Below are 15665 nucleotides of genomic sequence, written 5' to 3'. Positions count from 1 at the left end.
TTTGCATATTAACCGGCTATTGGTCATATCATTTGCAGATATTTTCTCCCATTCAGTAGGTTGTCTTGTACTGCATTTCTTAACAGTATGTTTTCCCATGGCTCAGTTAGAATCTGTGCAGCCGGGATTGAGAGCCACTGTTTCTGAAGACAAGGTCAAATTTTCTTTTGTAATCCAAACTCAATATATATTATCAGTTAAAGTTAGGTCGCACACCAAATATAGCTCCTCTACTTACACCCAGAGGTGTTAGACTATCCAGCCAGCCTCACAGCACTGCTACTTCAGCAACACCCGAAATGACCCTTCCACTGATGTGTTTCCTCTTCTGCCTTCCAGCATATGATTGCAGACACTGTCCGAACACTGAGACACTGCAGGACTAACCAGTTTGGTGAGTCATTGAAGTTGGGTATGGCATGTTAGTCTACCATACATTGGTACAGACTGTGGCCATATCACAAGTATTTGGTGGTAAGAAGAAAAAACAAAAAAAACAACAGATTGTAAAATACAGTATTCACATCACATGCATATACTGTATTCTCTCTGTTTCATCACTGCATGTTTGGGAAGCAGAGTAGGACAAGAAACGGCAGCTTTTTATCCTCTCCTGGCAGCAAGTTTACACTGTACAGAGTGACTTTAGACCATCAGAAGCTCCCGCTCCACCCCTGACCCAGAAAGTCTTGTTTGCTTGCCTGCTGGCTCAGAATTACCCGTGGGTTTATCAGGGGTGACCCTGTCCTTAACCTCCTTGCTTGGAGCCTTCCTGGAATAGGAAGATAGTTTGTAAAAAATGCCTAAAGCAGCCTTGCAGAATGTTTTCTCCTCTCCAATGAAAACTTCCTGTTTGGAGCTTCCTTTCACTGAAAAAGTATTTTTCTGAGCACTTTTGTTGACTCCCCACTGAGACTGGTGTATGTAGGAATATTTATTCCTTTTTAAGTCTCAAGAATAGTTTACAATATGTTTAAATGATGTTAAAACATTGCAGGAAGGAAGGAAATCAACTCTATTGAGTTCAAGGAGCTTTCACACGGGCAGTGGAATCCTGACCCTAGTGCTGGTGAATGGCGATTATAGACCCTGTGGGTGCAGACCAGAAAACTCAGGCTCGGAGAGGCTAAGTTTCAGCCGTTACTCAGACTGAGTACCTGACTGCCTAGCCCATACCGTTTCCTTAGCCTTGTGCAGACTTTATAAGTATAAAGGGCAATTAAAAAAACATGGACTTCCCTGGTGGCACAGTGGTTGAGAATCCGCCTGCTGATGCAGGGGACACGAGTTCGTGCCCCGGTCCGGGAGGATCCCACATGCCGCGGAGTGGCTGGGCCCGCGAGCCATGGCCGCTGAGCCTGCGCGTCCGGAGCCTGTGCTCCGCAACGGGAGAGGCCACGACAGTGAGAGGCCCGTGTACCGCAAAAAAAACCCCAGAAAAACAGAGTTCAGTAATTATATATCAATCAAAAGTGACCACTAAGTAAAACTTACTTTGTTAAGCAATACATCCTCATTGTAAACTAATTTTTTTCAACAATACAGAAGTATCTTTAAAGTAGAACAATCAAAGTCGCACTTCCTAAGGAAAATGCTACTAACAATTTGGTACATATTCTTAAGAATTTTCATTCTGTTCATGCCCGTCTTGGGTAGTAATACTGTCCTCCAACAAAGCGACTGAACTTCTGTGTGGATTACAAAGTTTCTGTTTGAAAGAGAAAATTATAAATACGGGACCTAATTTTCTAAGTGTTCACATCAACGAATACCATTTGATACAGGCTTATATAATTGTCCATTAACTACCCAAGTACAATGCAGTTTCAGTAGAAATAGCAGTAACATTGTCATGGAGATTCATTCAAATGTACAAGCATAGTATTGCTGATGAGTAAAGGATTTGTATCTCTTTCACCCTCCTTTGCTTCCCAAGTATTTATGGGTACTCAGCTAATTCTGAGACCTCAGTCTCACTTACCAAGGGATTCCGGTCTATATACACTGCAGGTGTGGGCAGGAAGGTCATACCAGTGGGGCTGGCCTTGACCTTGCCAGCCTCCCATCTGCAGAGAGTACGTCTGCATAGCAGAAGACAAAGGAGGAATTTAAATAACTATCAGGCCAGTTTGTGTTTTGTATTTATATATCTTTAAAAATCAAGTTTGGAACTGAATTATCTAAATTCATTTTGACAGTTTATATAGGCAGAGTTAAACAACATCAGCACTTGGGATAAAATAACGTTAATCAAGCCACTTAGAGATTACAAAGTGCCATGCAAGCGTCCCTTGTCATGGTTGGAAGCATTCCGCCTGCCGTCTTTTTAAGGCTGGAAAGTGAACAGCAAAACTGCCTTGGTAGGATCCTGTTTGCTAAACCAAACAAGGGAGAATGGTAAAACTTTAACTCCTGGTGCTTTTACTTGTTGAAACCAGGAAGCCTTGTTTCTGTTTAACCTCAGAACTACAAACCATCTATGACATACAAGCCCTAAATTCTTTCCTCATAAAATGTATTTGTCACAGAGGAGGAAAAAAATGGGTTTCCACCAAGATAAAATTTCTGAATTAAAATGCTCAGCCTCCTGGGGGCCCTTTCTGCTCCAGCTGAACTCCAGCCTCAGCCCCTGCTTCTCCCTCTGAAGTCCCACAGAGCAAGAAGACTCACAGTTACATTGTCTCACGGGAGGGCAGCCTAGCCTTTCTCCCCAGGCCTTAATGCGTTTTCTGTTTGTTTGTTTGTTTCTGACCATGGGAAGTGGGCCTGCCCCCAGGCTACTTTATGTCTGGTTCCTTATCAGAGCTGTCAGCAGCATGTCACACACGGGCTCACAGTGCACCAAAGCCTCTTGTGGCCCTTTAACTGCCCTGCGTCTGGGAGTAGAAACTCCCTTGCTTTGTCCTTCGCTGCGTGGACATTACCCCATCCACACACTTTCTGAACCCGCTTTGCCTGTAAACCAAACCTTTAGTCCACTTCTGTGATATCCGTTCATTTGATTGTTCCCTTAATTCTTTCCACCCCCAAAATAAGGACACCAAAAGATTTTCCTACCAAAATAAGGACATACAAAATCAAAAAGAGAACTATTGTGTCCATGCAGTCACCAGGTTAGCAGTGATTTCTGACAGTTCCAGCCTGAGATATAAGAGCCTGTGAAAGCCATTTAACGGGGCAGTCACTGTGACAAGCTGCATGGAGTGGGAGCCGAGACCGTGGACTTGGGGGCCTCATGGCCTGGGTTCTGGTACTGCTGTGCCACTTACCTGCTAGGTCTGTGCTGTTTCACGTTCTGTAGAGGGAGATAATAACAATCACTAAATACTATATAATGTTAGGAGAAATTGCTCTATCAATGTTGGTAGAACACAGATTTTGACAGTCTACCTGACCTGAGGCATCTGGTCTGAGCTGAAAAAGCATCTCTGGGATTAGGATAAAGACATCTCTTCTGGGATTCTGACCAATGAGAGTCTGCCTTCTGGATTTACTCTACGCCTTCAGGTGGGGTTTCACTGGTATTCAGAAACAGCATTATTGCTCTCATGAGACTGCCTTTTTTTCCTTCCCCCAAATAGGAGGTGACATATCTCCAAAAGAGCACCCACAGTTAAAATCCTACGTTCATCACCTGTGCGTCATTGACAGCCAGCAGGCCCTGTTTGCGCTCTCACACAGGATCGAGCCACGGGTGTGAGCCCCCCAACGCCTCGCCACCCTGGAACCGCAGCCCCGGGAGCTACGGGGATGGCAGCGCCAAGCATGTTGCTTTCCTGAGAGAAAAGAAGTTGCTGAGTTTTATCAGCGTATCACAAGACATACACAGGAAAGCCAGCCAGAGCGTGCTCACGAAGTGATGTCAGCTGCCAGAGATGCGGAGAGGCTGCTGCTGGAAGGAGAAGGCAGAAGCTTTCCCAAAATGGAGAAGTCTGGTTTCGTAGGATCACCTTGTAGAACCAGTCCAATTTTCACTTTTGAGATGCGCCAGCGTCAAGACGAGAGACCGTCTCTTGACATACGGTGACCAGATATCTCAGTAAGAGCATGTGTGAGCCTGGGAGGAGTTTTACTTTGCCTGGCAGTAGATGACTGTTTCTAGGCTGTCAACGCAGGAGCTCGTTTGAACACCTGAAGACAGTGATGGCATCTCTAGGTTTCCAGGGAGACGGACCGGTCTCTGTCTTTATGAACTATGACATCACCAAAAGCCACTCGTGTCTAGGGAGTTAGTGAGGGCTGGCAGCTGGCATCCCTGCTCTGATCTCCAGAAGAGAAATGTCAAGGCATGCATTTCTTGGCATCCACAGTCCCTTAGTGATGTATGCTTGCAGGTGAAATTCGTTTCTGCACAACTGATTCACAACTGTAGGCAAGTTAACCTAAGTTGCTTTGCCAACACGGAAGAACAGTCACCTTTAAGAAATCGACTCATTTAATTTCTGGGGATTTTCTTTCCACGTGCAAGCAGGCTCTCATCTCTTCTTGGGTACAATACGATTTTTTTGACAAAAGCACAGTGCCTGACACTTTGCAGGCACTCTTAACTGTTTCTGGGGGTGACAGTCACAAAGGCCCGCCTTCTTGTGCCTGGCGACGCCCTCGTGTGTTGCTTGCTTCCAGCAGCCTCATGCCTGTACTCTGCAATGAGAACGGCCCATACAGGGAGGTTAAGTGGGATTTGATGTGTGAAGCACTTAGCACTCCCTGGAGAAGAACAAGGGGTTAAAATAGTGGTGATTGCCCAGCTTTCAGCAAATGAAAAGAACCCCAAAGATCCAAATGTCTGATGTATGTTGGACACTTAGAAGTCCTATAGTCCACCACCCAACCAAGGCAGGGAGCCTTTCTATAATTTGCCTTTTTTTTTTTTTTCCAAAGTCTCAGAGTCTTTTAATTCCCTTTTTTACAGGTTGGGGCTCCTACAGTAAATATGACCTCTTGCTATTCTCAAGAACTGGTTAGAGGATTTCCCTCAACCTTCAAATGAACAAAAAAGCCTGTGGGATACAGTAATGAAATCCACCCCTGCCAGCTAGATCCTTGTTACTTTGCTAAAATACAAGGGCCCTGCTTTGCCTGTTAGGTTCATTCATTTTCCACACATGTGATTCTGGTGCCCCTCTCACCACTCCTGCCTGCTCCTCTCCTTGGTGCCTGTACAGAATTGCTTCTTCTTGTCTCATCAGCACCTCATTACTGAGATGTGTCCAATGCTTTCTTACACCTTTATAGCAATGCTGTTTCCTGGGCTCGGGAGCCACACTGAGCTTGAGAGATCACTGGAAGGAGCCACATGGAGCAAATTTGGGGTAGGACTTTGGAAGAGAGTCTGTCCCAGCATGTCAAGCTTCAGTCCTGAACATTAACAGGGCTTTATAGAAAGGCACCATCCAGGGCTAGTCCACTCAGAGAAATGCCCCAGGCTACTGGGAATGGAATGAGACTCATTGGAGGAGATCAGACCCATCAGAACCAGGGAAAAGAGACTTTTCTCGTGGCTGATCAAACACTGGAAAAGCTGTCCCCTTGGCAATTACTGAGGACGGTGTGGGCTTACAGCACCAGTGTGTGTTCTGGTCTTCTCTCTATGCTCAGGAGTAGCATTGGGCCGTTCTCATCCTACGAGGCCATTTTGACATCGTCTCTGTGTTTTACAGTTTAAATGGTTATTCACATTAGATCTACCTTGCTCCAACTAAAACTATTGCAGTTGCTCCAGTGGAGAACTCTTTTAGCACAGCACCTGCTGCTTAGACTCAACTCAAATGTGTGCATGGCCAAACGAATCCACACGTACACCACACCTAAACAGGTTTTGAGGGTGCAGTCAGAGTACCCCACATGGTATGGGTGGAAACAGACTGGGAGAGAATGGCGCTTGCCCACTGTTTCCTCCAGCCATGGTCTTGTGGCTCTTGGGGCAGCAAAAGGAAAGGAGGATTTTGTTTTGTTTAGATGTGCTTTTCCATCCCTGTCTTCTGAAAGTCAAAATCTCTAAATCTTCCTGAAATTTAACAACTACCTGCAGAGGTTTCCCAGGCAGCAGCTCTCAGAAATTTCAGAAGCAATGAGAAGATGTGAATCCGGAATCAATGAATTCAAGGCAGAATCATGGGAACCAGATGTAGCTCAACATGAAGCTCTTTCTAATGAGTCTGGAGCTGTCCAAGTGAACAGGCTGTAGGGGACTTAAGCAGGGTCCCTGTTAATAGGGATGCGTCATATTCCCTCTGCATAGATCTGCCAAGGCCTCTTTGGAATAGGTTTTGTTCTGGCCAGAAGGGTGGCCAGGAGGACCTGTAAGCTCCTTTCTGACTCTGTTAGATTTTCACAATCGCACGAAATCTCCATTCACTCTGAAGAATCTCCTGTCATCTGAGACCTTCACCAGCGACGGGTGCGTGGGCACTTCTAAGGGGGTTCTCTTTGCTGTGGCACAATTTTCAGATAGTCCTATGGGTCTTTGGATTTGTCAGCATTCCAGCAAACCAGCCCTGCTTAGCAGTTAGCACAGGGCAAGTTCCTATCGGCAAAATCACAACCACTCAAAAAAATTTTTTAAATTTTTCCATACACATTTGCAGATGCTCCAAAGACTACAGTGTTTTATAATAACTTCACTCTTCGTTATAATCTGTACAGTTGCCAAGTGGTTGTAGTGATACATAGTATGGCCTGCGTTCACTTTATTCTAGTATCTCTTTAGAATAAATTCATTTTCCTAGACCCCTGTCCACAAGCAAGTTGGGTGGAGAACACCTTAAATTCAGAAGCATAGGGACAAAGTAAAAACCCGTACCTCCCAGCTTGTAGGGAGATGTTGCACTAATGCATACTCACCTCCAAGTAGGGAGACACAGTGGCATCAGAGAGAAGGTGCTGGTGACGTTTGATCCCTGGAGTTGGGCTTTCACTGCTGTCCCGACCCCTGCCCAGTGGTTTTGCTGCAGCCATCACACACACACCACAGGTTCCAAGTGTCCCTAGATGGCACAGCTAATCTGAGCTTCTCAGAAACTAGGCAAAAACATTAAAATGGGGAAGATCAGGTCCACCGTGGTGATCTAACATGGATAGCATTTCTTTTAAATGCTTCAAAGACATGTCCTTAAATTTTCAGCCTGCTTATTAACGAGTGAGCCATTGTGCTTAAAACTAGTGCTGGAAAAAAGTTTTTAAAAAATTGCCAAAAAGTTAGATGAAAATGTACTATATAAGCAAAGCTGTATATACTAAACATTTTTTAGCAGAGTAATATTTATTTGCATAGCCTATTTATTGTATTCGTATTACACTGTTATCAAATACTGGGATGAAATCGATGACCAGAAGCAAGGACTCTTGCCTTTTAATGTATCATTAATTAGGACCGCTGTGACATTATCAGCTTGCATTAACAGGAGATAGAAAACCCACAATCAGGGCGGCTACCTAACTTCTCAGGGACTACACTTTGTAGTTTTCCACCATTAGAAGAGCTGGTAAATATGAAACATTTGTGGAATTACCAGAATTGCCATTAACAGTATTTTCTTTCTCATATTTCATGCTTTCTGCTGTATATATGACTGTGCTATGTATTTATCAAAGCTAGTAAGCAATAATTTATATGTAAAAATGGCCAAGCAATATAAGGTGAAAACATATATAAGTCACTGTTACCTTATCTTGTATTTTCAAGTGTTTTTTTTTAAAAACTGCTTTTCCAAATATAAGATTATGTTAAAGACACTATTCTTGCCTCAGAGCTTCTTGCTTTGTGATGTTTGGGGGCTCTGTAGCCTGTGTTCTGGCAGCATATTATGCTCAGATGTTTGGAACTCAGAAATCATATACTTGCTGACAGCGTTACAAGTAGGTGAAGAGATTCTCAGGCGACCCACGGAAGCCTAAATCACTTGTGCCGCCATTGAGTTATTGTAGAACCTAAAGACCCTGGAAATGGCATCATATTCTGGGATTTGGAGACTCCAACAACCCCTGTCATTTCCTCACCCCACTCAAGTGGGACCACGTACTCTGCCTTCCTTACCAGCCCAGACACTGAGGCAACCTCCAAGCCCTGGTGGTGATGCCCTAGGCCTGGCCTAGAAGCAGGACAAAAGCTACAGGTGGGACAGTGAAGCAAAGGGGTGGTAATGATGCTCTACTGGCATGGAAAGACGAGGGTCGTATACACTGGGGTAGACTTATCGTTTAAACTCTTCTCTCCCCATCCCTCCGGAAGAATTATCCATCCCACCCATTGATGTCAAGCTTGGCCTTCGGCATGTGCTGATATCCCTCTCCCTGCAAGAGGATTATGTCGCTCACCATGTTGAGCTGAGAACCGGCTAAATGTCTTCCTCTGTCCAGTGAAAAACGGGGAGAAGCAACCTGCGTGGCTTGGAGACCGAAGCTTTGAGGTAACCTGTGTCTGCCATGTCTCCTCTGCTAGGAGACCCGCAGTGTCCAAGTAAAGGTGTCTCCATCCACTGGGCTCTCCAGCTTGTGAAGGATGTGTCACTTGAGTGAGAAATAAAACATCATCATTAGAAGCCACTGCAGTTGGGTGGCAGGGCGGGGGTGGGTGACTCCCCGGGTGGAATTTCAACGAAGCTGACTAATACAGTCTCCAGGACACTGCTTTCTTTCCCTCAGTCCACGTCGGGGCGATAGTACTGACTTTGCACATTACCTAATGGATGAAACCACCGGCTGTCCTCTATCCATGCAAAGGGCTAGGGTTTATGTGGAAAAAGGTAAAGACCAGATGATTTTCTTGGGTTCTTGATCACTAGGAAGGGGTGCTCTGTGTAACAAGGGAAAATGGGAAGAGATGGCAAAGCGGGGGAACGGGCTCTCAGAAACTGGGGAGCAGAGAGAGGAGGACCACTGAGCTTGGCTGCTTCGTTCTGGCCCATCATCACTACATCTGTGGGCTCAGGCCTGGATCTGGAGCAGAGCAGGAGACGAGGGGAGAATGGAAGCCCTAGGCTCCAGCTTCAGAAGGGAATCGGAGGGAAAAGGGACATTCCCATTGCTCAGGATTCTTGGAGATTTTCTTCCCTGGGATTGTCCATACTGGGAAGTTGAAGGCTCCCTCAGACTCAGATGCTGGTTCTTGTTCTAGCAAACCTCAAAATGAACTTTCTGGTCCTGGTGCACTAGCTACAAAATCAGATTTTGGAGGATGAGAGCTCCAGGTCTGGTCCAGTTCTTCGAAGTCTTCTGGACCCCAGTGAGCCACTTGTGTATTTGTTTTCATTTATGACTTTAAATGAATGAAAGTCCTAAAGCTTTAGACTTGCTGATGTCCTTCAGTAAAGCATCCCTGCTCCTCAAGGCAGCAGGTGCGCCTTAATAGAGAAGACCCTAAGGCAGACGCCACCATGGAGCCTTGCTCACCTGTGATGCAACCCTGGGAAGTGGTATTGAGCCCGCTTCTCCCGAAGGCCCCTTTCCTACTCTGGGAAGTTTAGAGGTTCCCAAGTTGTCTGTGTGTGGTTAGAGGGTTAGAGGCTATAATCTCTAGTTAGAACTTGAGTGAAAATAGTTACTTTCTGAGAAAATCCGTGCAGTGGTCACCTCGGTCTTGAGGGTCCCGACCAAAAAAAAAAAAAAAAAAAAACCAACAACAAACAAAAAAACCCAATGCAGCAGAGAGATTGAAGGCTCAAAACCAGTGAGCCCACCTGCGAGAATTAAGACAGTGGCAAGATCTTTCCCAAGTTCTACAGCAACGGTGGTGGCTCTTTGGTGTCTCATAACAGGTAAATCCCTTTCTCCTGGAAAACCTTGTATGGCCAGTGACGGCCAAGTTCAAACCATGGGAATGAACTGTCTTGATTCCTCATGTCCAACACCCCTTGCTCATCAAGTTCTCCACCAGCTGCTCTGTCCCCACTTGCCCTGCATGAGGTCAGGCATTCACTATCCATTACTTAATCATTACAGTAACTGTCTACCTAGGCTTCCTCCCTTTAAGTCTAAATTTCCCCTGTCAAATTTGGGTTTTTTTCTAAAATACAGATCTGATCGTGTCTGCCCTAGCTCAAAATCCTTCAGCAGCAACTTCCAAGCTATAGAATCAAACCTCAATAGCATGCAAGTTCACATTCTGGCCTCTACTTATCTGTCCAGTGCCAAAGAGATTGGGACGATGCCTCCAGGAGAAGAATAACTTGGCATTCCCTTGAAACTGCTGTTCTACTCGGGGAGATTCACTGATTCATACCAGTAAGAATGCCAGCTGAAAATAACATGCATCTGGGACTTCCCTGGCGGTCCAGTGGTTAAGACTCCACGCTTCCACTGCAGAGGACATGGGTTCAGTTTCTGGTTGGGAAGCTAAGGATCCCTCATGCTGTGTGGCAGTGGCCAAAAAAAAAAAGGTAGAAACATGCACCAAACATTTGCTAAATAAATCAGTGTATGTGGGACTTATTTGTTCCTTTTCAGATGTGAAATCTTGAAGCCAGACTGGGAAGTATTCAGAGCTAGCTGGGGTTGGGGCAGGGGCTCTGACTGGCTTTGCCCAGGCCACCAGAATCGCCTTGAGGGTCACGAGCTCTTTCCTACCAGAGCTGTGCAGACAGACCTAAAACCAGCTAGCAATTCGATCATCAGATGAAGGCTCTGAGAGAAGACCTTTAAGATCCCTTCCAGCCCCTGGCTGTTAAGAAAACTGGTGCAGATCTGCGATTGCTAGAGATAATTGGTTTGGTTTTGTTTCAGGAAGTGACTTGGCTGATGTGGGAAGAAAGAACTGTTCATGGTCCTTTGTATTCCGCTGACCTGGGCTGGGCCCCAGCTGGAAGGGAAAGGCGGTGGACTAGGCCGGAAAGGAGCGCCTCGCCCCTTCCCCGTCCTGTGCCTGGTGCTGACTCCACAGTCCTATCAGAGATCAAGGCCTGCTGCAGTAAACAGCCAAATAAAGCCCTGGAGTCAACGCAGCAGGGCCTGCTACCGAGGACTAAGCTGGCTGCCGCCTCTCGAGGGGTAAGGAAGGTCCCCAGGGAAGGCGAACCTCGTCCTTTCTGCTGTCACTGTGTTCCGGGCTCCCACAACCTGGCCTCATGCTGTCTTCTCTCCCAGGCACCCCGCCTGGACCCGGCACTCAAGTCTGGCCAGGCTCTTCTCTCTTCCACCCCCCTTCCCTACCCCCCAAGGAAGGCACGTCCACCCCCAAGCGCTCCTGGAGGACCCCATCCCCCGCTGAACCCCCTTATCCCCGTCTGAATTCCTACAGCAGGTCCCACAATGCAGCACCTCTCCGCCCATCCTACATGGGCTGCCTCGAGGGTGAGGAAAAGGGTTAACAGTGTAGCCTCTGAGGCCAGACTGCCAGGTTCAAATCAGGCTCAGGCATTGTAGAGTTGGGAGAACTGGTGAAAGTTTCCACCTTGATCTTAGCTGCTGTTTCTGCACCTCAGAAAATGGGGGTTCATATGCCTCCTCCCTTACAAGGTTGTATGAGAAATAAAATGAGGACATGGATGTAACACCCTTAGTACAATGCTTGGTACATAGTAGACACTCAATGAAAATGATCTATGATAGCTATTGATGAGGATGAATCTGGATGCATGCCAGAAGATCTGCACCCACATTTCTACTCTGCTGTGGGCCCATAACTTCTCATCCTCAGTTCTCTCGATTGTCCACCAAGATAATGAGCAACGTCTTTGCCACCAGGCAGCTGTGTGAATGAAACAGACAGCGCATGTGAGAGTCCTCTGTATGCACTGAAGTGAGATGCAAACGTGAGATTGCCTTCTGAATCCCCACGTGCTTTGCTCAACACTGGGACAAAGCAATGACTCCCTAAATGTTTGCCGATTGATCTGAAGGAAGATGTCTGATACAGCCTGCACAACTGGGGTAACGGTGTTGTTAGTCTTAACATTGTCATTAACATATTGACCAGGAAGAAGAAAGGCTGAGCAGACCTGGAGCCTGCGCACATCTGATCAAGGGCCGTGACCTCTGCGGGCTCCTTGAAGCTCCCGGAAGGCCTTTTCCTTGGTCCCACTCCACCCCTTTCCACGTTGTCCCTCTGCTTGGACCCCAGGCCCGGGAACTCCAGGACGGCAGCTCCCCTCACAAGCTTCAGGTTTCCTGGCAGCAACACAGAAGCATCCTAATTCTGACCTGAAACTGAGACGGACCAGTGCTCACTGTTCTGTGCTTGTGTCCTCTGCAGTTGGGAAAATTTTCTCTGGTTTTGTTTAGAGTCAGTTGGTGTGAGCACGAAAAGGCTGAGCCTAGACTCTGAGCCCTGGCTGGAGATGAAGTCCCCTTTTTAAGGCAGGAAAGCAGGGGAGGCCAATAGAAGAAGGGACAGCTCACCCTGGGCCTGAGGTTACACTTGCCAATGTTTAACTTCCTTTAAATCAACCAGCAGCCCCGCCCCCTCTCGGTCATTAGTAACCTATTAATCTGCAACAAACTTCATCAACTCCATCAAATGTATATTTTTTGAGCACCTGCTATGTGCCAGGTACTATTTTCGGTGATGGGAAAACAGCCACGAACAGAACAAAGATCCCTGCCTTCATGGAGTTTCAATCCAGTTAGAAACAATAAGACAGATAAGGAAAATATGTACTTGTACATCAGATGATAAGAAGTTAAGAAGTTCCTAAAGAAAAAAAGCTAAAGCAGGGAAGAGGATTGCAGAGTGCCAGGAAGAGGGGGGAAACGTTTGATACGGTTGCCAGGAAAGACCTTTGTTATGGGTTGAATCAGGTCCCCTCGAAACTCACGTGTTAAGGTCCTAACCCCCACGATCTCAGAGTGTGCCTTTATTTGGAGACAGGGTCTTTACAGAGGTTATCAAGTTAAAATGGAGTTCTTTTGGTGTGAGCCATCAGGTTGGACCGGTGTCCTTACAAGAATGTTGAATCTGGAGATGCACACAGGGAGAAAGCCATCTCCAAGGCAAGGGAGGGGCCTGGAACAGACCCTTCCCTCAGAGCCCTCAGAAGGAACCAGCCCTGCGAACACCTTGCAGCCTCCAGAACGGCGAGACAATACACTTCTGTTGTTTTAGGCGCCCAGTTTGTGGGACTCTGTCATAGCGACACCAGGATGCTAACACAGCCTTGCTGAGAAGACCTGAAAGGAGGGCGAGCCTCAGCGAGGTCGTTTTGGCCCCTCCCAGTGTTGTGGTGTTTGCCTGTCCGTGGAGCTGGTAGTGACCCCAGCACGTTCCTGAATGCTTATTGCAGGGTAAATCCAAGTCCCCTGTCCCAGAGCAGGTTCCAGGTAAGCCAGGCCTGAGGTCTGCGCCAGCAGCAATCAGTCCAGGGGCCCCGGGCCACCATTGTCACATTCTTCCTCGAGGCTCTGAACACTGTCCACAGTTCAGCGGAGACCAGGGGAGGCATTAGCTGAGCCCTGCTCAGCAACGACACTATCGCTGAGAGGGGTACTGAGAATCCTTGTCCTCTGCTCAGCCTTCACCCCTGCATCGTCACCCCAACAGTCCTGCCAGGGCTACACTTTGACCACTCCCAGATGCCACGAGGGCTGAGCATTTCCCTCCCTCTCTCAGTGGCTGAGCAACCCTGCTTCCCCAGCCATAAATAAGCAACTGGAACATTACCAGGTGTGGCTTCAGTGGGCAGCCTGCCGCCCCAGTTTGGGGTCGGGGAGGACAGAATGCAAAGACAAAGCTTCATTTCCTTCCCTCCCCTTCTTTCCCAGGAAAGAGCCTTAAGGGCAAACCCAGAAGGAACAGAAGGGCAAGTCCCCTCGGTCACTCGCATTGGCCCCAGTGGTCGCCACTGGGCTCCTTTTATTCTTTGGCACAGGCAGGGTTGGGGCCACAGCTTCTCTGGAAAAGACAGGGTCAGGAGGCTGGGATCAGCCAGCGGCCCTAGAGGAACCCGTGATTTCCATTGTGCATTGAAATTCCCGTTTGCCCGGGGCTGAGCTTCCCCACAGAATCAAAGGGGTCAATAAAGGCCAGGGACAAAGCACAAACACGGCCTGGAAGCCAAAAGACGCCCATAAAGCATGGAGATAAATGGGCATTTCAGAGTGGTGCAGGAGGTGGGTGTGGGGCATTGCCCCTTCTCTGGCTGGCAGTGCCTGGCCACTGGTTCTCCAAATAGCCCTTCCACTTTGGAGATGCCAGGTTGTTGTGGGCCCAAGGCTTGACTGTTTCTGGGTCACAGTGGGGAGGATTGACAAGAACAAAGGCTCCCTCTGGATGACAAATATGGCACTTGCTGTATTTCATGCTCTGGTACTCAGCCCTCTCGACATGGAGGCACTCTTTTTTTTTTTTTTTTTTAAAGGACAAAAATGAATTAGATTCATACATAACAATCTTATTTCACTTTTAAATTTTGGTATACTAGATGTCTCGCTGCATGGTTTATCTCCTCAGTCATTGTCCACAGGACTCTGAGAAGCTGTAGGAATATGCAGGCGCAGACTCAAGGCCCGGCTTCATCTCCAACGTTGTGGAAAAGGACTGTACATCATTCGGCAGAGAGGCACTCTTCTTGTTTGTTTTTAACTTTATTTTATTGAAGTATAGTTGATTTATAACGTTGTGTTAATTTCTGCTTTACAGCAAAGTGATTCAGTTTTATATATATATATATATATATATATATATATATATATATTCTTTTTCATATTCTTTTCCATTATGGTTTATCACAAGATATTGAATATAGTTCTCTGTGCTCTACAGTAGGACCTTGTTGTTTATCCATTCCATATGTAATAGTTTGCATCTGCTGACCCCAAACTCCCACTCCATCCCCTCCCCAGTGCTCTCCCCCTTGGCAACCACAAGTCTGTTCTCTGTATCTGTGAGTCTGTTTCTGTTTCGTAGATAAGTTCATTTGGAGGCACTCTTTTTTGACAGCGTTATGCTTCTTTTCTTTTAAGAAAAGTTCCCAATCTTAGGAGTTTTTTGATGCAAATTCTGGCAATTCAGAGCTGCTTAGCGTCTTCAGTTAGATGTTAAAAAATAGCCCAGTTTTCTCTCACTATTTCCTCTGCCCTTTGGTTTATTTCATTCAATGTTTCAGTAGAAAGATCCCTGGAGTGTGAGTCAGGAAACCTGAGTTCTGGTCCCTGCCCCGCATTCTTCCAGGAACTGTGACCTTGGGCAAGTCATTTATGCTCTCTGAGCCCAATTCTCTTACATTCTGAGATGAGGTAGAATCACAGAGAGGGAGGAGACACCGCTTGCTTCACTATGTCACCATGTAACAGCTGTTTGGATTCTCTATTGGAGAGTTCACTCAATCATTCATTCATTCATTCATTCACTCATCCATCAACTATTTCATGTATGCAGGAATCATGACAGGCATGAAGACGCAAAGTTGAATAAGACGCGGTCCCCGCCCACGAAGAGGCGACATGCTATGGTGGAAAGAGTGCTGACTTTCTGAGGGACACAGCCACGTCCCAGTGCTAATTAGCTTTGTGAGCTTAGCTAAGTTTTGATAACTTCTCTGAGCCTTAGTTTTCTCACGGGTATAATGGGATTATTGTATTGGGTGACCAACCATCCCGATTTGCCCTGAGACTGAGGAGTTTCCTAGGACGCAGGACTTTCAGAGCTAAAACCTAGAAAGTTCCATGCAAACTGGGAGAAGCTGGTCATCTACATGAGAGGTGAACTGAAATGACACCTAGGTAGGGCCTAGCCC

General features: G+C 46.7%; 1 protein-coding gene and 1 non-coding gene across 9 annotated transcripts in view; one reads left to right on the top strand and one right to left on the bottom strand.

Annotated features, from left to right (window-relative positions):
* Positions 1-14591, top strand: part of RAPGEF5 (Rap guanine nucleotide exchange factor 5) — a 237837-nt gene extending 223246 nt beyond the window's left edge. For 5 of the 8 annotated variants that reach the window (XM_067042648.1, XM_067042644.1, XM_059074040.2 and 2 more), the window contains exons 25-26: positions 340-394; positions 3582-14591. In XM_067042648.1, the coding sequence (XP_066898749.1) occupies positions 340-394; positions 3582-3700 (174 nt within the window). In that variant the 3' untranslated portion in view covers positions 3701-14591. The remainder of the gene's footprint in view (positions 1-339; positions 395-3581) is intronic. The other 3 variants (XR_010842255.1, XR_010842254.1, XR_010842256.1) reach the window with 3 other exon arrangements.
* Positions 14350-14550, bottom strand: LOC131763152 (small nucleolar RNA SNORA73 family). The gene has a single exon (XR_009337544.1). It is a non-coding gene; the product is annotated as a small nucleolar RNA SNORA73 family (small nucleolar RNA).
* Positions 14592-15665: the final 1074 nt, after the last annotated feature.

This window comes from Kogia breviceps, chromosome 9 (genome assembly GCF_026419965.1).
Source record: "Kogia breviceps isolate mKogBre1 chromosome 9, mKogBre1 haplotype 1, whole genome shotgun sequence".
In the NCBI taxonomy this organism is placed as follows: Eukaryota; Metazoa; Chordata; class Mammalia; order Artiodactyla; family Physeteridae; genus Kogia; species Kogia breviceps.
The sequence above is the reverse complement of the archived record's forward strand: the minus strand, read 5'-3'. Positions and strand labels throughout refer to the sequence as shown.